A 25,813-nucleotide genomic window follows, 5' to 3' on the forward strand; every position below is an offset into this window, starting at 1 on the left:
TTTGAAAAGGTAATGGAATGGTACAATTTCTTTTGTTTGCTCTTACGAAAAAAAGCAATCTAGTAATTACTAAGGATGAAATATAAGGGTACAAATCTAATGTTAGAGTATTCTTATTATATTGTAGTAGATTAATTCTTATCAAAAATAAAACTATTTTCTGTCTCTCTCAAATATCCTAAAATTCATACATAGTACATTTAAATGTGGCCCCGGATTTACTAATGAATCTTTCTCGGAATTATTCGCAAAATTATAAAACAAAGACCAAAGAGGGTAACATTTTTGACATCGCAAAAGTTCTAAAAAAGTCGTTTAAGTTATCTTAGGGAAACTAGGTCAGGGAAAAAGGACGAAGTATCCCTCGAGGAAGTCGCAAAGAATAATTTAAGAGGCTGTCTTGTTGGGGCCCGTACTAAAAAATGTATCTACGACTACATTTAAAGTGATATTTTGACAATATACAACAATCATTCATAAGTCACCATTTACTCAGATACTTCCGAGTAAAACTCTGCGGAAGTATTTGTAGCTTATATAAAGTGGCAAAATATACCCCTGATATAAAGCAAGTCTTTTATAATAATATTTACATGACACAGTGAAAAAAGCGAAAAATCATACAACTATTACCATATAAATTTATAGATGAGTGTGGTCCACATGAAACAAACTTAACGTCAAATAAAAACACTACAAAAATCTCTTCAGAAATCCCCACAGAGATAAGATATTTAGAATCTGCGAAACAAGAAAATTGAAACTGCTTTATGGCATTTTCGTTGAGTCGATTTAAAGTATTTAATAGATGCCTTGTAGAGCTATTTGTCTATTAAATCTTGGTGTAAAATCTAACTAACACAACCAAAACTAAATATCAACATTTACTCCGGATGAATTTTTGTAGGTCGTGTTTGTTGCGTGTCCGTATAACTTCCCTCTAACCTAGGAAAAAATCTAATATATGCTATTTACACAAAGAAGAAAAAAAGTTAAAAACTACCTATTAGCGTCAAGCAGTAAATTTCATATCAAATAATCAATACAACTTAGAAGCAGTAGCACAGAGTTTTAGAAAAAATGAACGTGCAAACGTTTGAAAATGCTCACGTTCGAGATTCATGGTCGCAGCGCTTACGGTTTTATTGCCATGTAAGATGTCTGAGTTAATAGTAGTATTGATCTAAAAAAATTTCCAAGAACGAAATCTAACATTCTATACTTAGTGTAAAAAGGTGTGGATAATCTCTCTATTAGAATAAATTTTATAAAACAAACTAAAAAAAGTGATGAAATCGATGAAGAATAGATACATAAGAACTTCCCAAAATGGCTCAATGTCAAGAAGCTTTTGTTGATGATTTGGTCAAAGGTATCTGCCACATCTTCTTTAAACTTTGTAGCGCATCTTTCAGTTTTGTGATGGGACCCAACTTGTTCTCCGTCAAAGATTCCAGTTCGTCAAAGGATAGTAGGAACAAAGCTTTGCCGTCAATTTCCTTAAAAAATAAAAATCAGAAACAATATAGAATCAAGACAAAAAAGACTGGTCACGACAACGTCGGGAAAACATTATATCCTTCACATCCCGATATACTATGTATCATTTTCCCATTCTACGACAATGTAGTTTTAATATTCATGATAGAGAAGCTAAAATGATACCACTCTTGCATTCGGATTCTTTAAAGCTTCGATTTTTTTTCATAAAGCAATCATTGTGAAACACGCATACATGTTATCCAGCAGAAAAATCATAATCTTACCTGCTTTTGGAATGAAGGGGCATGCGCTGGACATCCAATAGCAGTCATGAAATCCATCACTTCTTGAACAGACCATTCTCTCGGATCTTTGGAACTCAGGAATTCTTGATCCAATAAGTTGAGAGGGTCGATACCACGGTCTGTTGAGGACGAGGTAGGATCACAGGGTGAATCTAAAGGGACTGTTTGTTTGGTTGACGAGCTGGATACAGTTGGATTAGATGTTTTGTTATGGTCTTCGTCATCCTCACCATCATCCCTGATGACGTCATCTTTGTCTTCCATCATTTCATCATCCAGAAATTCTTCGTCTTCTAACATGTCGTCATTCATCATTGCGTCATCATCCAACATGGTAGTCGTTGCTGTGGCTGCTGATAAACCAGGTCCAGATGACACACGATCACCATCAACGTCTGTGGAAATTAAGAAGTTGATAAAAAATACACATTCAACTTCATTCAGGGGTCAAGTATTTTCTTAATTCAGATAGATTTTTTGATTTTACCGTTTGATAGCTGACAATCTAAGCTAGCCTTTCTCCGTTACAACTCTGAAAATTTCAGATTTAAAGTCTCAATTCAAAATTTCAATTCAAACTTGAATTTGAGACATAACCAGTAGTGTTGCATATGCAGTTTACTACTCATCCCTTGATTTAGACCACTTTAAAACGCTTATTCGTATCGTTGCAATCAAGCATTTAAACTTACATTGTTCGTGACAACTTTTCCCACAATGCCCAGACAAGTTTCGTTCGTCGACAATCAACTGCGGACAACACTGTAACATCTCACAAATACGACTCAAATATTTCGATAAAATACCAGACCTACTCGGCCCTTTAACACGCCGTAGAAAACGTTTACCATTTTTGCCGGTGATTTCAAGGCATATCGTATTGTCTAATTTCAAGTCTTTGTGTTTTTTAGATTGGTAGAATTCTCTACTAAATAGTTCTAGTAATTCGTTTGGATCGTTCGCTGCATTAACGATCTCGTGTAAACTTTTACGAATACAATTCTGATGCGGCGGTCCATTCAAGTAACCACTAATAGAGTTCGGGAATTTTCGAATGTCATCAGGGTTAAGAAAAGGTCCACATGCACATTTTTGATTAAATGAAAACTGAACTTCGCCACCTTTCCTCATTTCTGAAAAGAAAAGAACAGAGAATATATAGATTTGAAAAAAAATTGTTTCCTATTGATAAGGCTGACAAACTAGCATATTAGAAGACTTTCAATAATGATAGGAAATTGACAAATAAGTACAATGGTAAACTTACCTCTCAGATTTCCAAACCTTTGTCTTTCAAAAGGAACATTGGATATGAGTGAGGATTGCTGCTTTTTTAGTTTTCCAGCTTTCCCTCCTGCTTTTCCACCTGCTTTTCCACCAGCCTTACCACCTTTAGCTCCTTTCCCACTAGCAGATCCCCTACCAGCAGCAGGCCGTGGTGTTGTTTTGTTGAGGGAGCCAGGTGGTCTTCCTGGACGACCATGAGTGCTTGTGTTTCTGTTTCTTGGAATAGAGTAACCAAGTTTTTTCAACCGTAATGTATCAAGTACTGTGTCAGGATTCAATGAGCTGAAAGATTAAATCAAATAATACATTTATACAAGTTTTTACTTGTTTTTGCTTGTACTTTTGATTTTACTACTCTTCTTGGGCAGCACAGAAAGAGACTTAAACAATAAAAACTTATTATGCTAAACATGAAAGGATGACACAAAAAGTTACTAGAGAATACAAAGAAATACATACCCTGGTGGTTGAAATGGATGAATATTTTTTTCACACCAATGAACAGGAAATATATCAAGAGTGTCGTGACTAACAAACTGATCATAAGTCGAGTCCCAACCGTCAAAGTGTATCCTCAGCAGACTTCCATGGATAGACACAACAGTTGCTGGGCATATCAGTGAAGGTTCCCTCAGATCAACTGCCTCTACCTTGGTGCCCACTTCAAAAGGAGTCACTCTCTTTTTCTAAAAGAAAAGAGAGAGTGAGATTAGAATCATAGGTCATAGAAGAAACCCCTAGTCTGAACGATTCCTTCTATTGTTGACAGTTTCAACTCACATCATACAAATTCACTCACTTTATTTCTTTATCATGTAATTTATTAAAAATTAGGCCCATCCCAAGGGCAGCATTGTTGATTGGACCCAAAACAATTTGAAGAAAATTGAAAGGTGCGAGGAAAATATTTATGGGGTACTTACTAAATGTAAAAATAGTGATGATGGTGCTGCTATGGATTCAGTCTGTGTCAAATATTTATTCCAGTCAAATTGTTTTTGTTCTGAGTGGACAAGAAGTTGTTATTATTTAGAATGGTTGGTCATGAACACATTGAATAGAGACATCTATCTATCAGAAACTGATACAAAGATATTGATATTTGCATATTTTTTCATTATCGCTGAAAACCAAATCAAATTATAACACAAAGAAACTAAGAAAATAAATATGACTAGAGAAATTGATCTATACCTCTAGGTGGTGTTAAAAAACATTTATGTTGCTTGGCATAACCAACAGGAAAAATATTTCCACTGCTGGCGTGACAAATGAAAAACGTTTCCGTCATGTCAATGTTGACAACTATGTTATTGTATTCCAATGTTCGTACAACGGAGGCTACAGTGAGTGATAATGGATTCAATGGGTTTAATGCTTCTAATTTCATTCCAACTTCAAACGTTCCAGCGTCTGAAGGTGCACTGCCCATTGATTCCTACAATGGCAGAAGATAAATTCAAATAATTATACAAGATGTAAGATAAATTACAAATAAAGCAAAAGTTTGAAATTCACGCTGATAATTAATCTCCAAGCAGATTCTGATACTCTGCACATGACACGCATTCACACTACAGGTCATGGCTCCGGAAGAAAATCTGCCCAGGTTGGCGCACCACTTTTGATCTTTCATCCAGATTTGGATGACCTCAGATCGTCCCATCCACCTTACCTTTTTAGAGCAGAGCGTGGTATGCGCAGAATGGATGATCTGTTATGAGATTAGCTGATGATAGGTTGTATAGGTGGCCAGCAAAGCTCAGATTAATTTTTTATAGAAATATTATGAAAGCAAACTAACCGGTACAAAGCACTCTTGTGGAGCATCATTTGATTCATGAAGATTTTCTGCTATGAATTCGTTCCAATCCGTCTCTGATTTTTCCCAGCCTGAGCAAAGTCAATTTAGGAAATAAGGTATTCAATAAATAAAAACAACTAAATACTTCATAATTAATGTATGCCTTACAAAAAAAATTTACTCCTTCAAATAATAAGGTATAGGCTAGGGCTAAATTTTGTTACTTCTAAGAAGCAATAAAATCCTTCCATACCAAAAGGTGGAGACAATGCGAGTCCAACAAGTTGTGACCAGCCGACTGGATGAATATCACTTGATAAAAAGTGCGACCAGTGATCAACATCAACACCTTGTTCAAGACCATCGTAGCGTAAACAAAGTCTATCTCCAACTATTTTAACAATAGTGGCTACACACATTGAAAAGTTCTGTCGTTTATCACATACTTCTACTTTACTACCACATTCAAATTTATTATAATGTCCTTTTTGTACTCTGTCCAGAAAATCGGCAGACAATGTTCTACTCCCAGATAACTCTGTAAATATAGTTTGCTGCCAGTCTTTGACATCTTTGCTTTTGATTTCTAAAAATTAAAAATAGAACAATTAAAAGTATAAATTTTCTAGATGCACTGTTCCAGGTTTCAGTTCAACAAAGAGCTCATTAAAGTAGCCCAATTTTGTTTGAATAATTGTTTACTAGTTTATGTTTAGGAATGGTTGTACAAAGTGCTCAAAGGGTAAGTGCTCAAAGTGCTCAAAGGATTTGCCTGAGACCTAGACCTAGGCTGACCCTATAAAAAAGTGATTGCTCAAAGGTTAAAGTAAGGATTCTAAACTGAAAGAAAATTTGACTTACCAGTAGGAGGGACCAGCGGCTTTCTATTCTTGTAACACCATCCAACAGGATGAATATGTTTGGACCTTATATCAATCCAAAAATCATTACTATCATCATCAAATGCTGAGTATCTCAGTAACATCATATTATTATCTACATCGATGACAGTTGATAGCCAATAATAAACATCGGTTTCTTTATTCAAGTCAGAACGGTCATTATTAACTTCGATTTTCATGCCTTTGTGAGCCTCGTTTAAACTTGGAGCTTTAAATGTCTGTAAAAGAAACAGAATGTAATTGTTAAAACTCTTAATCTAGAAAGGACCCTATTTAGAGAAACCAGGTCATTTAAAGGGAAACTTTATTACCTTAAGGGAAGAAATTTTCGCGAGAAGAAATTTTTGTGGAATTTAATTTCGCGAATCAGAGTTTAAAAATGGCAAATTTCGCGAATGAGCTGATTTCAAAAGTTTCACGGAATTTAATTTCGCGGTCGAGGGAATTATTTGTCTACGAAAAGCCCTATTTTGTCCTAAAAAGACCAATTTTAGGGGTGATATTTTTCCCTTAAGGTAATAGGAAGTTCAGAAGATCTCAATGGTAGCACTTTTATGGTATATTGTAAAATATGTACTCTGGCATCAGCATGGATCTTGATTGAAAAAAAAAAGTTTTTACTCAAATTATTATTTTACTAAGAATTTTCGAGCTTTTATTGGAGTATGCGTTTGCTTATCTCTATATCTTTTATTCTATTTAGTTTAAATCAATAAAAAGGTTATCTGATATTCCGACGGCGTATTGGCAGCCGCCCACGCTAAAGCTCTAAAGGAGCGGGCCACTATACCATCGGAGACCTATAGTAGTCATCGTTTGATGTACCGCATCACAGTTGTGTCTAGCTGTCCTTACACTTTTTGCCTGACTATCGGTTGCACCCGACTGAATTTAACATGAAAATCTCTGCTGCCTGAGAAGTCCTGAGAAACATTCAAACCTTCGATTGTTGGCTGTTTTTGGTTTATTTTGGTGGATTTATTGAAACTTGACAGTTTCATTACTTTTTCAGTATTATATTTAGTACCTAGTGTAATTTCTTAGTAAGTGCACCAAGTTAAAAATGCTTGACATTGATTATTATCTTTTCGGACGTGAAGGTGTGTCAATATGGCGGAATCAAAAAACGAAGAAAGTACTGAAGCTGTGTTTGATTTTATTGATAAGGCTTTTGCAGAAGGTCAAGAAACCAATTTCATCAAGAAGCTGAAGGATTCTATATGTTTTGAATTGGATTCGCGTCTCAGAAAACTTTCAAGAGAAGTTGGTAAATCACCTGATATTTCATTGTATGAAAGACTTGTAAGTAATTTAGAGGGACATATCTTATACTTGGAAGATGAGTTGAGGAAAAAAGACCTTTTAATTGAAAAGTTAATAGACAACAGCTTGGTTTCTGTGAACAACTCTCAGTCAAAAGTACATACAAATGTACTTACAAAAACAACTTCAACAAACACAGACTTTTTATCACATCAATCAAACAATGTTAATGGCAACAAAAGAAAAATTGGTGTCAAAACGAGTGCTTCTACTAATACAAATTATGCTCCCAATACACTTATTGATTTCAAATTCGATGAAAGTATTAACTCTGATGTTGAAACTTTGAGTGAGGAGAATTCTACAAATAATGTTAGCGTGAAAAAAGATCAAAACAAGAAGAGGGAGTCTGTTTATATTTGTGGTGACAGCTTGTTAAATGGAGTCGACGGTGATGGGGTATCGAGCAAAGAGTTTTGTACCGTGGTAAAATCTTTTGGAGGGTCAACCTCTCTTGATATGGTTGACTACATTAAACCTAACGCTCGAAAAAAGCCGGACAAATTGATCATTCACGTGGGGACAAACGACCTTACTAAATCAATCGCTAATTCAACCGAAAATCTCGATCTTCTCTTCAAAACTGTTAAAGAAATAAGTCCTGAAACCCAAATTTATTTTTCTGAGCTGTGTTTACGAAATGACTTTCAAGGAAGTTTTAGTAAAGTAAAGTTGAAAAATGAAGAGCTGCGGAAGTTTTGTAGTGATAGAAACATTGGATTGGTTGAGCATGGTAATATAGATAACTCATGTTTAGCAAAAAGAAAACTTCACATGAATCCAAAGGGATTGAAAAGATTGGCATTAAATTTTAAATCTTTTCTTGGGAAGATGTGATTGGATAGTACACCAAATGAATTTGTCATTCTCAAAGATACTGAATATTCGCCCATTACAAATCTCCGAAATCAAAAATTGAAATACCCTTTAAATCTCACAATAGGATATATAAATATAAATTCAGTACGCCATAAGTTGAAAGGCCTTGATACTTTTTTGGAAAATAATATAGATGTTTTAGCTATCTCTGAAACTAAGCTTGATGACGCTTTTACAACCAGCCGTCTTATTCTTCCAGGTTACAAAATACCCCTGCGCTTAGACTATTCTGATTCTAGTGGAGGTCTGCTGGTTTATGCAAGATCTGATATTTTGATGCATCAGCTTACATCTTTTGTTTTCCCTAAAGGTATCGAGGTCATTCCTTTTGAAATCAATCTTAGGAAAACTAAGTGGTGCGTTTTTATGATTTATAGAAATCCTACAATTCACAAATCTAAAGAAAAAATCGAAAATTTTCTATCAGTTCTTTCTGCAGGCTTAGATTTTTATAGTAGATCTTATAATAATTTTATGGTGGTAGGTGATTTTAACTTGGAACCTGATAACGAATTACTAAAAAATTTCATGAATGCTAATGATCTCTACAATCTGATCAAACAAAAAACCTGTTTCAAGTCAGATAATGGCACCTGCATTGACTTAATTTTAACAAACAGGAAGCATTCCTTTCAATTTACAGGTGCCTTAGAAACGGGCTCAAGTGACTATCACCTTCTTATCCATACTATGATGAAATCTACTTATGTAAAATTACCCCCTGTACGAAGGAAGTTTAGGGATTATAAAAATTTCAATTCTGTTATATTTTTAAACGAACTAAATTGTCAACTTAAAGATAGAAATATTGTAGATTATAGCTTATTTGAGAAAATTTTTGTAAATTTATTAAATGAGCATGCACCATCAAAGACAAGGTTAATCCGCGCTAATAATAAGCAGCATGTAACCAAAGAACTCAGGAAAGCCATTATGCTCCGATCAAAACTAAAAAACATAGCAAATAATACCAAAAATCCTGAAGATGTTGCTCGTTATAAGCGTCAGAGAAATTTTGTCGTCAATATGAATAGGAAAGCCAAGAAATCTCTCTTCAGTAAAAGTGACCCAAAACAATCTCCTAAAGGCTTCTGGGACACATTCAAGCCTTTCTTTTCAAATAAGGTCAATTTTGTTGATGAGAGAATTCAGCTCATTGAGGATGATAGCATTTTATCTCGAAATATAGATATTGCTGAAACCTTCAATGAGCACTATCACACTGTAACTGAACGCTTAGACGTTCCTCGTTGGAATTCTGTTAGTGGTGAAATCTCGGACAACGTCAATTCAGCCATAGATAAATTCTCTTGTCATCCAAGCATTATAAAAATTCGCGAAAATAGGCAAGATACTGACGCGTTTGAGCTTTCACTAGTAACAAATTCAGAAACACTCAAGGTTATAAATAGCCTGAACGATTCTAAGTCAGTCAGTGGTGATATTCCTACTAAGATCATAAAGTTAGCCAAATTTGTTTGTGCTCCTACACTGACATCGTGTTTCAACCACAGTCTTGAATCACAACATTTTCCTGATAGCTTGAAGCAGGCTGATATTATCCCAGTCCATAAAAAGAAAAGCAAGCACGACAAGGATAACTACAGACCCGTCAGTTTGCTCCCTTCCCCGGCAAAAATCTTTGAAAAACTAATATCGAAACAATTAAACATTTTTCTCGAATCCTTCTTCTCTACTAAACTCTGTGGTTTTCGCAAACAGTATAGCACACAGAGTGCTTTACTTAACATGTTGCGAAAATGGCAGATGTCGCTTTCTAATTCTGAGAAAATTGGAGCAATTCTGATGGATTTGTCTAAAGCCTTTGACTGCTTGCCTCATGATCTTCTAATCGCTAAACTTCATGCGTATGGACTTGGAAATAAAAGCCTCGCTCTTATCCATAGCTATCTTTCAAATAGGAAACACAGGGTCAGAGTGGGTTCATCTTACAGTAGTTGGCTACCTTTGCTATTTGGAGTGCCTCAAGGATCTGTTTTAGGTCCAATCCTTTTCAATGTTTTTATCAATGATTTATTTTATTTTGTAAATGAAGATGACCTCTGTAACTTCGCCGATGATGATACTCTTCATAAATGTGCTTCTTCCTTGCAAGAAGTCATTGAAGCCTTAAAATTAGACTTGCAAGTTATTCTCGCTTGGTTTGAACATAACTCTCTTGTAGCCAATCCGGAGAAGTTCCAGATGTTATTTCCAGGTACTAAAAATGCAAATATATCTATTGACATAGGAAGTTTTTCACTAATATCTTCTGAGAATGCTCTTCTTCTTGGTGTTACTATCGACAGTGCTTTATCATTTTATACTCATATTCAGGATCTATGTAAGAAAGCCTCTCAAAAAACTAAATCTATCCTGAGAATGAGATCATATTTGAACCAAGATCAGGCAGACTTATTATTTAATAGTTTTATATTATCTACCTTTAAGTATTGCCCTCTCATTTGGATGTTTTGCAGTAAGATGGCACATAATCTTTTGACTGAAGCTCACTACAGAGCTCTTAGAGCTAAAGAAAATCTTCTAAATCTTGATTATGACGAGCTTTTGGTTAAAGCAAATTGTGCGTCTATCCATACTCAAAACCTCCAACTCATGTTAGTGGAAGTTTATAAGAGCGTCAATAATATCGGAAATAAACTAGGCTGGGACCAGTTTGAAATTATCCAGCGTGAAACAGGGAGTGATGATGAGGATAACGATTCCCCACGTCCTCCAAAACTTAGAAGAGGCGCTCAAATTAAACTTCCACTGCCAAAAAATGCAGTTTGCTTGAACTCCTTTAACTATCGGGCAGGACAGGCTTGGAATAGATTGCCCAATGAGACCAAAACATCTGAATCATTAGAATGCTTTAAAACAAAAATTTTGAAAGCAAAAATATATTGTTCTTGCAAACTGTGCTCAATCTTTTAATGTTTTTAGAATTTTTATCCTATATTATTTACTATTAAGTAAATATTAGATTGTCATGTTGGTTTGAATTAGTCTTTTGTACTATTTTGTTTTTTACCAACGTTAAATAAAGAATAAAAAAAATTTTGTTATTTATTTGTTTTTGGTGGTTGACTGGTTATATCAAAGAAAGCATATCAGGTAAGTTTTATTTAGTTTTACCAATAATTTTTATGCCCAACCCCAACGGACATCAACAAACTTGTTGATCATGACATGTTAGTCAGGCACATCCTGGCAAATGAACGGGGTGAGCATTTGCATGGGGTATTCGTCACCCAGTGTAAATGAGATAGGACGTCTCAGGCTAAAAGCGTGAAAATGAATAAAAATAAACTTCAAACTGGAAAAGGGAAAAAAGGAAGAAAACTGGGAACTTTATTTTTTCATTAAAAGTTTCTTCAATCTTTGAAGACAAAATTGACCCATGGAAAAAAAAATTCATCTATGCAGTTCTTTGAAATGAAGCAAAATATTTCCAACCCGGTTCAATTAAACTGGGTATTCGGCGCTATTAAGTCACTTTCGTTTTCAACCCCGTTCATTTGCCAATGGTCGCAAGTGAAAAATACCCCGTTCATTTGCCAGGATGTGCCTGACTGCATGTGTGTTGTTTATTTGGAAAAGCCAGAATCCTCCTTCATCAATAACACAGTTGGAGGGAGGTTCCCATATATTGTATCAGTATCTTGGGGTCAAAGCTTTTATTTTTTGGTAACAGGACCATCTTTGCCTGTTTCGCCAAACTCTATTTTTAGAGGCTGACATGCATATTTCAGGTAGTGAAAGATCTAGTGCAGGTGTAATTTTCATTTGGTGTGTTGAGGCAAGCTTAGTGATTCTACAAATAGCAAAAAGTTCACATATTGCTGTATAAATTGGACTAGATTGAGGGAAATTTGGCTCATGGCCACTCTGTTCTAATTGTTTGGTTCGTGACATTGCTTGTTTACTTTTTTAGGCAGTGAAATATCTTGAATATGTGAAATCGTCATTCGATGTGAGGAGACAAACTTATTTATTTTAGTAGCAGCAAAGAATTCGCATTTTATTGCTATAAATTGAACTGTAATTGGGTTTGGGTTTAGAGCCACTCTCAATAAATTTTTAGTTCGCGTACTGCTTTGTTTACATTTTTCAGTTCGGAGCACTATGTAGAAATCGCACGGGAATTTTTTTTTGCATGTGTACTCTTAGTTCGGGGCACTAGTAACTTTTTACCGTCACCAGACTCTTTCTAAATTTTACGAACGTGGTCAGGAGAAATTTCGTAATCCAAAGGTTCTAGATGTTAAAATTTTCCCGACCTTCAGAGCTTTAGCGTGTCGGAAGAAAGTTTCTACATCGAGTACCAGATAAATAAAAAGGTAGTATACATTGATAAAAACAAAGAACTTCACCAAATTTTCCCAAGGCTTAGTCAAAATTAATTTGATTTTCCTAATATGCTGAAAAATAACTTGTAAAGACGAAATGGTTGTTTCCCAGTTCATAAAACCCAATTTCTAACAGCATTATCACTTTTTAGAGAGAAGTGTTATATAGTAAAGAATTTAAAACTTACATGTTTAAATAAACGCTCAGAGGCTGGTTTTTCTTGATATTGAGCTAGATAATTATTCCAATCGAAATCTTTGTCACTCCAACTTCCTGTATAACTATCTTCATTGTAGTGATTGTCTATCAGTGAGATTTCATCTAAAAGACAAAAACAGTATCAAGTCAATTTCAAACCCGGAAAAAAGGTTGAAGTTGAGGAAAGGAAAAGTGATATTAATATTAGTAAAAACAAATGAAGCTCATCACTTATTGTATCAAGTTTATTTTGCTTGAAACTGCTCCACAAAAATGACAAGACCTTTTTAATAACACAATACAAGTTTTGTCTGTTGCTTCTTACCATACTTATTTTCAGCATTTATATCATCTAGTGAGACTTGCTGTAATCCTGATTCAATACTTGGAGTTGCTTCATTTGTATCAATCTTAAGCTGGAAAATATAAAATCATCAATTTATAATATGGTATGCTCAGTAGCAAAACCAGTAAAAACATTTAACAGTAGTGTTAGCAGGTCCCAGAAAAAATTAATTTTATGTAATTTTACCTTTTTTAGTTTAACGCCGGGTCTGTGAATTTTTCTTTTATTTGATCTATTATTTGTACTATTTAATTGCACTGGTTTCGGTGGATGTTTCTTTTGTGGATGGAGGGCTGCAAAACGTTTGGAACATTCCAGGGTACAGAATTTCTTACTCTTTTGGTAAAATTCATCTTCATGCCCAAGGGCTCCACAAAATTCACATGTAACTAAAGAAAAAATCAAAGAAAAAGTCAGATGTGCATAGATTATTAAAATGGGATGCAATTTAAGGAAATTTTCTTTGGATGGCAAAAAAACAGAATATGATTAAAATATCTTACTTTCACCCCCAGGCTCTTTTTTTATTTCATCTTCATTTCTTGGGGTACCATCAAATAAGAATTGATTCTGAAGTAAAGAAGAAAACCAATTTATATAACAGTGATTGAAATTCAACAATCATTTCAAAATTTTACTTTAAATCCATCCAGTTATATCAGCAAAAATAAAGAAAGTATGTTTGTTTTGTCCAATACGTCAATTTAAAGTTTGATAGGCCTAATGTTAACCAGAATTCACAGCACTAATAAAAAATAACTGTTCTTCAATTAAGGAATGTGTACACCTTTCTTGACACATTCTCTTTAACTGGTCATATCTTAAAAACAATAAATTTTTATATATACTTCAAAAGTATATATTTTCTGAGAGCCAGTAATATTTTCTAAAATAATGGTAATAATTTAGGTTGAAATTTAAAAGTTGAGAAGGATATAATTAAAATCTTAAGAATTTTAACATTACCACCTATTTCAAAGAAGTTAAAGTCACCCATTGTTTACATTGACTTTAACTTGTCTTTATCTCAACTCTCAAATATTGTTTGAAAAAATATAAGAATATATAAGCATACATTTTCATGGAAGCTGTTTTCTGTAGTTTGAGAGGTTTCATGCTCTTCCAGGGTCAGTTCATTAGCATTATTGATCATATCAAAATTTTGGTCATCAGTTGCTGATATTGGGCCATTTGGAAGTAAGATTTCATTATGAATTTCGTTGTGAGAGTCAAACAAATCCAATGTTTCATGATCAAGGTCAGAAGAGGGGGGAACATGAAGCTAAAGTAAAATTGAAAAAAAGGTTCACAAGCTAGTCATTTTTGATCAAAAAAAAAACTCAGCCTCAGGGTGTGGTCTATTTCGCTACAGATTTTAAGGCAACAAAAGAATCTGTCAAAAGGTACTATAATTATAGTTTACTAATAAGAGTTGAGAGCTCCAAAGGCCACTAAATCTAAATGAAAGTTTTCAAACTGAATTTAGAATAATCTTATCATTAACGTATCAATGCTCAGATTGTATCCATTTTCCTATTAAATGAAGAAAGCATAACCAAATATATACTTACCATTATATTGTTATCTGCTAAGTTATGATCATTGGAAGTTAATGAACCCTGTAAGGCTCCATGTGTATCATCTAAGAGATTAAAAGCAATGTGAATTAATGTCATGAAGTGAAAAAAACTGATATTCCATTACCTTGCAAATGCTTTTCATTGCAAAAAATGAAACAAATTTTATCAAAACAACCAACTTTTTAAGAATTACCTCATTACACAAATACTATCATTACTATTCAACGGCCCTGAAAATTGCATGATCTGAAATTAACACAAATTTTTCTACTTTTTCAAGGAAGCAATTTTTCAATTTGTGTTAATAAAATGACTAGTAATATTTGTGTAATCAGGTACATTAAAAGAACTGCACATCCAAAGAACAGCTGAATACAAAAACTGGCTTTTCAGAAAAAGAGCTTACCCATTGCACTGGCATCTCCACCAGATTGTGAGAGCTAGAATGAAATATAATTGATACCTTTACATGAAGCTTTGGTAAAAAACCTTTTTTGAGACAACACCATTTTAGACCAAGCATAATTACTCCAATAATTAGCTGATTTAATTTTGAAAATGAAATTAATGGGAGACAATATTTTTATGATTTTGTGTCTTTTTACTACCTAACCATACATGTTGGCTGCTGAAATAATACACATTGTTAGCGCTTCTTTGATACCAATGTAATGTCAACATCCCTCCTCTAATTTCTACACCCTCCTTGTTAGAGATGGGAATAAAAGGAAGGTCGGAATCACTGATAGACAAAATATATTTTCCTCTCTAATCCCTAAGCAAAGAAAGAAAGTTTGCATCAGCAATTCTGACCTATCCCATTAAAATATTCCTAGACTATCTAATAAAAACCAAATCCTAACCACACCAAAACCAGACTTTGTCATTTGAAAACTTCAGGCGTGTGGTCAATCACACTTGTGAAATCTGAGTTTTGCTGATACACCTTATCAGAAGGGTTGCCCCTTGTGATGTTGGCAGGTAACACTTTTGCAGAGGTAAAGTCCCAAAATGGTTGATTAAAAGCAATAAGCTTTACAAAATAAATAAAATATTGATGCCAAAAGAGCCTCACAAACGACAGAAGAGCCATCAAAGTTGTTGCTTTTCTTTATAGCTTCTGCTAGCATACTTTGTTTATATTACTTTTCTTCAGATCCGGCAGAATCTGGTGAAATACATGTGTATTTTCAGGGGGGGGGACGCAGTTACTACAAGACATGATGTGTAGTAAGTGCTTTTTCAACACTTTTTTTCAGGACCACCACCCTTTGCAGTTACTACACCTTGGTAGTAACTGTTTTCAGAAAATATTTCCAGGTACCACCCTGTTTTTGAGTGATATCATCAAAAACATGCTCGAAATTACCCTAAATTGCGATTATTTTTCAACCTAAAGCCATTTTTGTGCTAGATTTTCTTTTAATTTACTTGGTTAACAGCTGTTGAGAACATTTTAATGATAATTAGGGAAAGCATAATTTCAAAGTTGGGTCTGAGAAAAATTTCAAATTTTTTTTCGTCCATTTATAACAAAAATATTTTTTTTAACAAAGAATTTTTTCACAAAAAATTCATTTTTTGTGAAAAATTTTGAAAGTTCTTAAAAAAGAATTAAAATATAAGCACTTACTACACCAAAAGTGCCAGTTTTAGTGTTTGGCACCACCCCCAAACAGCAGTTACTACACTGTGTAGTAACTGTTTCCATAACTTCTGAATACAGCACCACCACGGTAGTAAGTGTCATACTGTCTTGTAGTAACCAACTGCGTGCCCCCCCTGGTATTTTAAGAAATATCTTCCCAAGGTTCCATCACTTTGTCTAATGCCAGCACACCTTGTCTAATTCTGTCATTGAAACTATCTGGTCTTTAAAATGTTTATAAATAAAACCTTCTGAATAAGTTGTTTATAAAATCACTCTAACTACTCATAACTACTTTGCATACCAGATAGTTACTATGACGGAAGTAGACAAAGTATGTCAGCATTACACAAAGTTATGGTAGATAAGGGCAAATCAGCCTGGCACTGAACTCTAAAATTCATCCACCTTTTTTTCAAGGTTCTGTGTTGTTTACCTCCACATTTCAATATATCCGTAGTTGTTTGGGAGAATGCAACGGGGTCTAGTAAATAAAAAATTACTCCAGGTCCAGCCAGTAAAACAGGATAAATTATCTTGTATCTAAGTAAGGGATCACTCACAAATTGTTAATTGATGTTAACCTTTAACCCACCCATTAAAGTCTGAGTCACTTCAGAATTTTCTGGCTGCTCTTTTTGGAGTCAATACCGTAACTTGGTTCAAATGTCAACACCCCTCAGGAGGAATAATACTTTTTCAATCAATGATTCAAATTTTTATAGTATTCTTGTCTCTAAAGAAGGGTGTCGGAGTTAGACGTGGGATGTCAATATGAGTCCAACTTACGGCATTCTTTGCAATTCCTAACTATACATCAAGTGACTTATTATCTGTTAAAGATTTCTCTGCTGACAAAGATATTTTGATTCTATAAAGATTTATACCGGCATGGTTTCTGCCTACTTTTTCAGTCCCCCCTTAAAATACAATTTTGCCCTTAAAGAAAACTCACCCCTTAAATCGAACAAAAATTACCGGTACCCCTTGTTAGAATGTCCCCCCTTAAAATGAAAAAAAAAGAGGAATCCCCCCTCAGATTTTTATTTTTAGACTTTGACAATAACAAAGTACAACGATTGGTTTGATATCAATGCCATCAACATTATATTAGGTACATAATGATATCCAACTAAATAAAATTCAATAAAAAGAAAACATTGAAAATAAACTGGATCCTATAATCAAATGATACAAATGAAACTTTTTATGAATAAAACCAAACAAAAGATGCAGTACCTGGTACAACAGTTGTGTTTTGTTCATATCTTAGGCCTTGTAAATTATCTTTATCATTAGATTTGAACTGGGAATGTTTTCTGATTGTAGTCCTAGTTTAAGTTAGATCGAGTAAGTGATCTTCCTAAGTAGAGAATTTAGGCAGTAAAACACAAGTAAGATTTCATGCTTATGACATTGATTTTGGATGTGACAGAGCTGAAAATGTCAAAGATCATTAATGTCAAAGATCATTGATGTCGACCAACTATTTCAAGAAAATCTTTGTACCCTTCAGCAAACAATTTTTACAATAGAGAGAGAGAGAGAAGAGAGTATGCAGATTCATGGGCCCTGGCGAGCCATTTGAGTGGGGGGGGGGGAGATTTAGGAAAAAAATGTCGCCCACAATGCTTGGGTGACGAAGAAAATTTTTCACTTTTTACACCCTCAAAACAGCTTAAACGTTATCTAATTGGGGGAGAATAATAGCTTTTATGGTTTGATTTGGTCTGTTAAAGGTCATTCTAATGTACATAACTTTCAATATAGCATGGTCTGCAAAATAGTGGGCATGAGATTGTGAGCACAAAAACAGGAAAGAAGATATTATTAGACAAGGAAAATTATTATCAATAAAACCAAATATTTTAGTCCCCCCTTTTTTCTTATCTTGATAGATTCTTGCAGCCCTTGATAAAGAATCCCCCCTTTATTTAAAGAAAAATGACAAAAATCCCCCCTTTTTTAAAAGGCAATTTTTTTGACCCCCCTTATTTTAAGGGGGGGGCAGAAACCATGTACCGCCAACCAGCGCTCTAACTTGGGACTATCTGACAAAACATGGGACGACAATTCGACCACCATTTCACCGAACCTCTAAAGTCATTTTTATATGCAATTTTTAATATTAAGTTTATTTTTAAGACAGATACTCCATACCGTGAGAGTGGGTAACTTGCATCAGTGGAGGCTAACATGCATAGCCCTCAAATGAATGACCCGTCTGGTCATTAAAATACAAAGTTAAATCAAAACAAAAATGGTAGAGTAGAGCTGCAAGTGGAGCTGAATATAGTTTATTTTAAGGACCAGCCAGGTCATTCATTTTAGGGCTTTGCATGTTAGCCTCAACTGGTGCAAGTTACCCACTCTCACGGTATATTTTCATCACTATTTATTTATATACCTCATAGAGTGCAGAGGGGTTGAAGCCCCCCCCCTGAAGGTTCGGCCCCCCCCCTGAGATTTAGCCCCCACCAAAATTCGAAATAGACAGCCCCCTACCAAAATACAAAAAAAAATTTTAATTTATGCTTAAAAATCTGAACTGTCAAATCTCCGTGAATGCCATCGAAACCCTTCACGGATCCTCGCTTTGGCTTATTACTTTTCTGAGTTTCTTTTTTGTTCATCTATAACACAGAAGAGAAGTATAATACCGAAAATTTTCCATAGAATATGAAGTTCACAATAAATTTATTGGCCTTGTATAGCTAGAGGAAGATTTTCCTTCTATAAAAAATAAAATTTTATAAGAAAAGTAAACTGTTATTTTGAAAAAAGTGAGTAGAAGACAATTCTAACTTAAGAAAATTGTAAACACCACATGAAAATGAAAATAGCTGCGTTCTTTATTTGTCATTCATTTCAATAAACAAACTTTATCACATTACAAAATGTGAAACATTTGATAACTTGATTTAAAATTAAGTAAAACCAGCCTAAGAGCTCCTCCAACCCCCCCCCCCCACGAGAAGCTCAAAGTATACTTCTCTTTAGCATTGTCCATATAGTACGTACGCAAAGATTTTCCAAATATTTGACACCCCTCCCCCCTTGTACGCAGAGAACAATAGAAATGACTTTGTTTAAACAATAGATGTACGCTTTGCTGAACCCCCTCTCCCCCCTTCACTGTGTACGTACTAATGGATGGCCCCTCCAGTCTGGGTAAATAAATTTTGTAGTTTAGTAACCGTCAAGTTACACAACATGCGCACAACCATCTTGAAGACTTTGCTGGTCACAAATGACAATCGAAAGCAAAACTTAAAATTCATAACTATGCGGAAAAGCTCATTTTTCCCCCGTTTTGCTTTAAACTCACTTTTGATTGGTCTATGAATTTGGGCGATTGATTTACCGCCTTGGCGGAATAAACACACAACCATATAATAAATAAATTCAACAGGGCAGCGGTGTAGCAATTAATTTCAACTGGGAATCCTCTCTTCTGTGCCAAGCACTGGCAGTGTTTTTTAAACTTTAAAACAATGTTAAATGAAGACCAGATTGATCTGTTTGTTATGGCTGTGCAAGTTGTGACGAGAGTGTGCATGTTGTGTAACTTGACGGCAGCCCGCTTTCGGCAAGTCTGATAAGAGATATCTATAAACTGTTATCGCCATTCATTCCATTCCATCATTCAGTCAAAATGTGCACCAAGGTTAGAAAAGGTTAGAAAAACACAATCTGCGTCCGGAACTGCGTGAAAAATAGTTTTAATTCAATTTCAACAAGAACTGTATATTAATATTAATATAAATGATCAAATTCCAAAGACCATTTGTCATAATTTTACAAGTCCAATAATAGGAGATGTGATGTCATCATTTGGTTCCCGTCATCTGATTTACGGTCAGCAGGTAGAGCTGGAGAGTCGAAAAGCTTTTCCGCTGCTTTGCTGGATTTCCACTGTCGACCTCTGCACGCTCTGTGTTTATAAGTTTTCAAATCGAAGTAGAGAGCTGCATGCTAATAGAGAGTAAACCGAAAACACCACTTTATCCATGGTTTCTCAATTTTAAAATTCGGATCAGTCCACACGAATTCCCTTTCAACAAGATGTATAGCTGCTTCTTAACAGAAAAATATTTTCGACTGACCGGCCGAACGACTCCCACTTTTTAAAGTAGAAATGACCGGAACCAAACAGTTTTTTGCGATTCACCTTTATCACAAACACGTCTAAGTCCAAAAAAGTACGATTGCATCCAGTCTTTATATCAAATTTATACAGTAGCTGTACTTTTGTAAACTTTATCAAATCCCAATAACATTATAACACCATCAATTCCCCTAAAGGCAAACAAGAAAAATATGTTTTTATTGCAAAAACTATTAAAAAGCAGCAATAAAAAGCAACATAAACAAAAACTTGAGCAAACGGCTTTAAACCTTCAAAGAATGTAGAAAAAGAATCCCCTTGATGAAAATCATGTGTTTGATTTGCCGAGTTAAAAAAATAAATGACAGAAATTGAAGCTTGCAACAGATTTACACTGGAAATACTTTGGTACAGCACTGACTTATCACATCTGACCATCGCTTGAGCCGCCATCTTGAAACTACATTACGATCTGTAAAAACAACGCACGCTAAAAGTACCCAAAAAGTTAACCCGATCGGAAGAAAGTTTAGAAATCAAAGTGAGATCGGAAAATCGGATTTTTTTTTTGCCGTCTTATGATGATGGAGGAACTGGAAGAAAATTTTACCTATTTGAATGCTCAGCTTAGGCTGACCAAAAAAAAAACAAAAATGTTAGAATGGAAAAAATTTCAAACAATGCAAGGTCTTCATTTTGCATGTCCACACAAGAGAAAGAGATACCAAATGTATATGTCTTCTTTTGAAATTCTAATCAACAAACGTCAATAGTACGACTTCATTATTACACAAACAAAATACCAAAATGTAAAAAGAAAAATTTCTTAGTTCTTGGAAAAAGTTGTTAGGTTAGCCCCCAGTCAACAGACCTAAACAAATAGCCCCCCCCCCTGAGTAAGTAGCCCCCCCTGATCTTAGGGAAAAAGAGCCCCCAACCGGAACTTTAGCTTCTAGCCCCCCCCCTAAGAGCCAGGGGGCTGCATTCTATGTACCTTATTTATATTCTTTTCTAGATAATATTTGTGAGAATAGGTTTTGTAAAACCTCCTGTAAATTATCGAATACAAATTAAAAAGTCATTCAATGATATTCTGATAGATGTTTAGCACAACAGTATCTACTAAAAAAAGAATTGTTTGATTAGCCCTCATAGAAAAATCATAATGATTGATAGAAGTTGTCAAAAATCCTGTTTTGCTTGCAATAGTTTATCGTTCAACTTGGACAGTTAGCCACACTAGCGTCCCGCCAAAATGCGTATCAAAGATTAATGCTGCGAAAGCGCTATATCGTTTACTTGACTCTCAAGCAAAAAAATGCACCGCAAAACCTCTAAAGGGATTCATGAAAAAATAGCCCGGCGCTTTTTAATGAAATTAACATTTTCAAAAACTTTGAGAAATTGCCTAAAATTTGAGCCATAGATGAAAAAATTTGAGCCAAGCCAACCTTGAAAACTAATTTGAAGATCAACTTCCCAAGAAAAAGATCTACGGGGGATAGGCTTGGTCCCGGAAATTTTGCCGGACCTCAAACAATGACCCATTTACATGTGCGTAATTGTTTTTACTTTGGCATATAGACAAGGCCTTAAAAATCGAAGCGCTGTCTCGGGAATTGAATGACAAATTTTGGTTGGTTGATTTTGGCTGCTGCACGTTTAATTTTGTTTCCAACTTTCAAGTTTTAATTAATTGTCTTGAGAACTTGATTCAGGTAACTCTCATCCTTGTTGTTGAAATGTATCCTGTAGATGACTGATGTTGTTTTTTCTGAAAGCTAGATTTCCTAGTGTGACTAACTGTTTGAGAGGCAGGGAGAGGGAATGTTTGTAAACATAGAGTTTTTCTGAGTTTTTTTTCATAACAGTTATTTGGGGGGTCGGAATTAGGCTGGGTTGTCGGCTTTAGGACCTCTCACGGTACTTTTGTAAACAAAACTTTTTACTCGAACAAGCTTTTTTACGCAGTCTTTTGCAGACGACACGCTGTCTTATCTTCTTTGAAAGCTATTTAAAGACATCTCTTTATTTCCCGCCAGAACATCACAATTTGAAAAAGAAATCAGGGACCGCTGTGCAGTCCTCTGGGAAAAAACAACGGATCCAAAGGGACTGCAGTGCGGTTGCCTGGGACTGAAAGGTTTAATGAATGGCGTATTAAAAAATACACAATTTCGTCCCTCACATGACTAAAGGTTCAATCTCAAAATAAGTGTCTCGGAAAATTGGAAATCTTGCAATCCTGTTCTGCCTTTGAGATTGGCCTTTTTGTCATATGAAAACATCGACTATTCCTCTACATGAAAAAAGGGCAATCTCAATCTCAAAGATGACCACCATAGTAAAACTCTAAATTTTGTAAGGTATTAATTTTGAGATTGAACCTTTAGTCATGCGATGGACGATTTATCTTTCGCACCAAGTACCGTGAGAGGTCCTAAAGCCGACAGCCCAGCCTAATTCCGACCCCCCAAATAACTGTTATGAAAAAAAATTCTATGTTTACAAACATTCCCTCTCCAAGTTGAACGATAAACTATTGCTAGAACTCTCAAAACAAAACATCTAACAAGATAGCTGTAATGTCAAGATGTAATGTAATTAATTAATGTAATTAAAAAGTGCGAGTTGTAAAAATAATTACCTTTTATTCTGGATCAGTTGCTCATGTTTAAAACAATAACAGTTTTGTAATAAAAGTGACTTGTGCGGGAAAAATACGAAACAACTTGGACTGGTTTTCATCAAGAAACAAACAGACTAAATTGTAAAAATGGTGCGAAGTTGAAAAAAGGGCGGATGCGGTAGCACTTATTTGAATAACAAACATCGAATCAATGAGGCGGGAACTATCAACGCCCTCTTTACCATCTATAAGTCCGGATGTTTATTTACGGAAGGCCCGCAATCGGGCAGCTCTTAAGTGTACTCTTTGACGACATATATTATCTTTACTAGAATAGGAGCAAGGTGTCATGTAATACATAATAATTGTAATATGTGTCGTCTATTTGTATTCTTATCATGTAATATATAATATAATGTAATATACGTCGTCTATATGTATCCTTACACAAAGTACTAGCCCCGCAATCAAGCCAAGTGCCAGTGTAAAGTAATAGAAACCAGGCTTGATTACGTAACGTTTCAAAATGAGCACGCTCGTACACAGACCTCTTTTATATTTTCGTGTGCTTTGGAAAATCAAAACATCTCGTTACTTTTTATGATGCTGTTACTACTGTTGTCATTTATGACGTTGTGCATATTGCAATAAAAAAATATGTTTTGTTATAAGAAGCAATTATTGTTATTTGGTTAATTGGTTCAATGTATCAAATCTCTCAGTTTAATTGACACTTTGGTATCTTCGTTGCGTCACAGCGAAAGATTTGTTTATATTTTAGTTTGTATCTTTGAAAGACCCCATCGGCTTTAGGCTGGGCTGTCGGCTTTAGGACCTCTCACGGTAGGCTTTTAAAGGCCGGTTTCCACTTTTGCGCGACATGAGCAGGGATCGAATCAGCGTATCACATTTCGCAATTCGCGATGCGTTTTTGGATTACTTACAAGCTAAAAATTGAAAATTGATCCATTTTAGGATGCAAAATCATGCTTATCAAAAAATTGCGATGCACTTTCTATCCCTTATTTCAATGCCTGATGAGCGAAACATTTTCTTTTCTTTCTCTGATTGGTCCGCGGAGTTTAACCTGCAAACAAAAAATTATGTTATTTCTCTCAGTTTCTTTCGCTCATGTCGCGCGAAAGTGGAGACCAGCCTTAAATCAAAATATAAAAAAATTGAACGCAATCCACCGATTGAAATTCCTGTCATCCACCCCCTATATATCAAACTTTTTCTGGAAGAGCCCATTGCCGCCGTCCCATGTTTTGTCAGATTAGTCACAAGTTAGAGCAGTTGACGGTAGATAGATAGATAGATAGACTATTTTAACGCGGTTGAATTGGAGAAGATTTCGATAAGGTGTATTTAGCTGTGTGGAATACAGTCAAATCTTTCCTCAGCATTATTCAGAGATGTCCTACCAAAATCAATTTCATATTTCCAGTTTTTTTACCCGATCCCCGTTAAACAAAATCTCTGACATTTTCAAATCACTCAGAAGAAAGTTTTCGTGAATTTTGACAGAAATTGCAAAAGGTATTGTTGATCATAATGCTTTTATCAATTTTTTTACAGGGCAGAAAACATCACTTCTCAAAACATACAGAATGAGATGTGCCAGCAGGACCCAATCAATGGGATCAATCAGACAAGGATTTTGGTGTTGAAAGAAGTCGAAAAAAACGATAAATTAAGACAATCATCTTACCACTAATGTCTCTGGTACTTGCAATGGATCCATATATCAAAACACATGGAAAACATAGTTAAAAATCAAAATAAAAGCAAAGATTTCTCATCAGACACATGCAAGCGTTGTTGTTCATACCGTAAATGTTCCAAAACAGGTCAATAATTAATCGAACCGGGCTGGCCGTCTATACCACGGAAGCGCAACGGATACCGTGAATATCTTACATGAATCTTTGTCGAAAAAAAACTTTGTTTGTGAATTTCTGCATTGATATAATATCAAGTATTAGTCCATACCTCCTTTAATGTGAGCTTTCTTGATCAAAATTAAGCGGTAATTTTACAGTAGAAATATTGCTTTTTTTGCAAAATAAAATCCTTAAAATTTTTAGTATAGCTGCCGAGCCATAACAGAGCGGGTGACACTTCTCTCAATGAAATTTAATTTTCCCGGAGTACCGTCGCCCAGACCAGTGATATTGATTACAAATCTAAAATAGATACTTTTAAGAAAAAGCCCAAATTTTTCCTTTTTTACATCAAATTTACAATAATATTTAATTGAGTTTGATATATATCAAAATTTTGAAGTTTATTGTTAAAAATATAAAAACATTACTTGGTCTGGGTTTTATATTTTTTTCAAAAATGACGAAATCTTTAAATAAGACTCTGTCTAGATAGTAAAGATATATTTTCTAGTTTTTCATCAATTCTAAAATTTTAACTTTTCAGAAGATTTTTCTCAGAAAGTTTAGCTGTGGAAACTTTTTTTCTCTTGTAAATGGGGTATTTCTCTAAATTATCCAGAAATTCGTTGAATCTCTGCAAAAATTCGAAAATATTTACCTTGTAATGTAGCTGGGTCTTTAAAAGCGGGCGGTACATAAATTTGAAATCGAAAGTGATTTCCGAGCAGAAGCGGATTGAAAACGGAAAACGTAAGATACAAACCTCCGAAATGTGATCCTTATCTCTGATCCCGTCTTTCTCTTTTCTGACTGTCTGAGTTTCTGAGTTTCTCATTTCTGGCTGAGTTTTCATACCTGTCAATCATTTGACCATCAATTTCAACCAGTCTAATTTTCGCACCGAGTGGGATTCGAACCACCACCAAAGAAAGACCTTCGGATCCGGAAGCCAACGCTCTATCCCTTGAGCCATCGCCGCACAGCAAAATCACGCAATTCATAACAATTTATACCAAACTAGCAAAATACGGGGGTAATGTTATTATAATATGGGTAAAAGTGCCCCTTTTTTAAACCTGACTG

At 34.9% G+C, this 25,813-nt stretch overlaps 1 protein-coding gene across 1 annotated transcript; it reads right to left on the bottom strand.

The window, feature by feature from the left end:
• LOC136807529 (lethal(3)malignant brain tumor-like protein 2) lies at window positions 1–24,705 on the bottom strand. Its single transcript, XM_067064108.1, has 18 exons — window positions 24,556–24,705; window positions 14,866–14,899; window positions 14,451–14,521; window positions 13,955–14,161; window positions 13,383–13,449; window positions 13,066–13,268; window positions 12,859–12,949; window positions 12,523–12,656; window positions 5,740–5,998; window positions 5,132–5,464; window positions 4,879–4,967; window positions 4,269–4,512; window positions 3,998–4,077; window positions 3,534–3,760; window positions 3,055–3,356; window positions 2,480–2,920; window positions 1,767–2,182; window positions 1–1,499 (listed from the first exon to the last, which is right to left on the bottom strand). Exons 1-18 carry the CDS (start codon window positions 24,586–24,588, stop codon window positions 1,341–1,343), a joined length of 3,390 nt encoding a protein of 1,129 aa, XP_066920209.1. The 5' UTR covers window positions 24,589–24,705; the 3' UTR covers window positions 1–1,340.
• Window positions 24,706–25,813: the final 1,108 nt, after the last annotated feature.

This window comes from Clytia hemisphaerica, unplaced genomic scaffold (genome assembly GCF_902728285.1).
Source record: "Clytia hemisphaerica strain Z4C2 unplaced genomic scaffold, Clytia hemisphaerica genome assembly, whole genome shotgun sequence".
Classification (NCBI taxonomy): domain Eukaryota; kingdom Metazoa; phylum Cnidaria; class Hydrozoa; order Leptothecata; family Clytiidae; genus Clytia; species Clytia hemisphaerica.

Coding starts and splice junctions, on each gene's coding strand:
- LOC136807529 (XM_067064108.1), bottom strand. CDS start 24,588: ATGGATCCATTGCAAGTACCAGAGACATTAGTG. Junction 5,465..5,739: donor GCCGCTGGTCCCTCCTACTG/GTAAGTCAAATT, acceptor TTTAATTTTTAG/AAATCAAAAGCAAAGATGTC. Junction 4,078..4,268: donor TTTTTTAACACCACCTAGAG/GTATAGATCAAT, acceptor TTGTCCACTCAG/AACAAAAACAATTTGACTGG.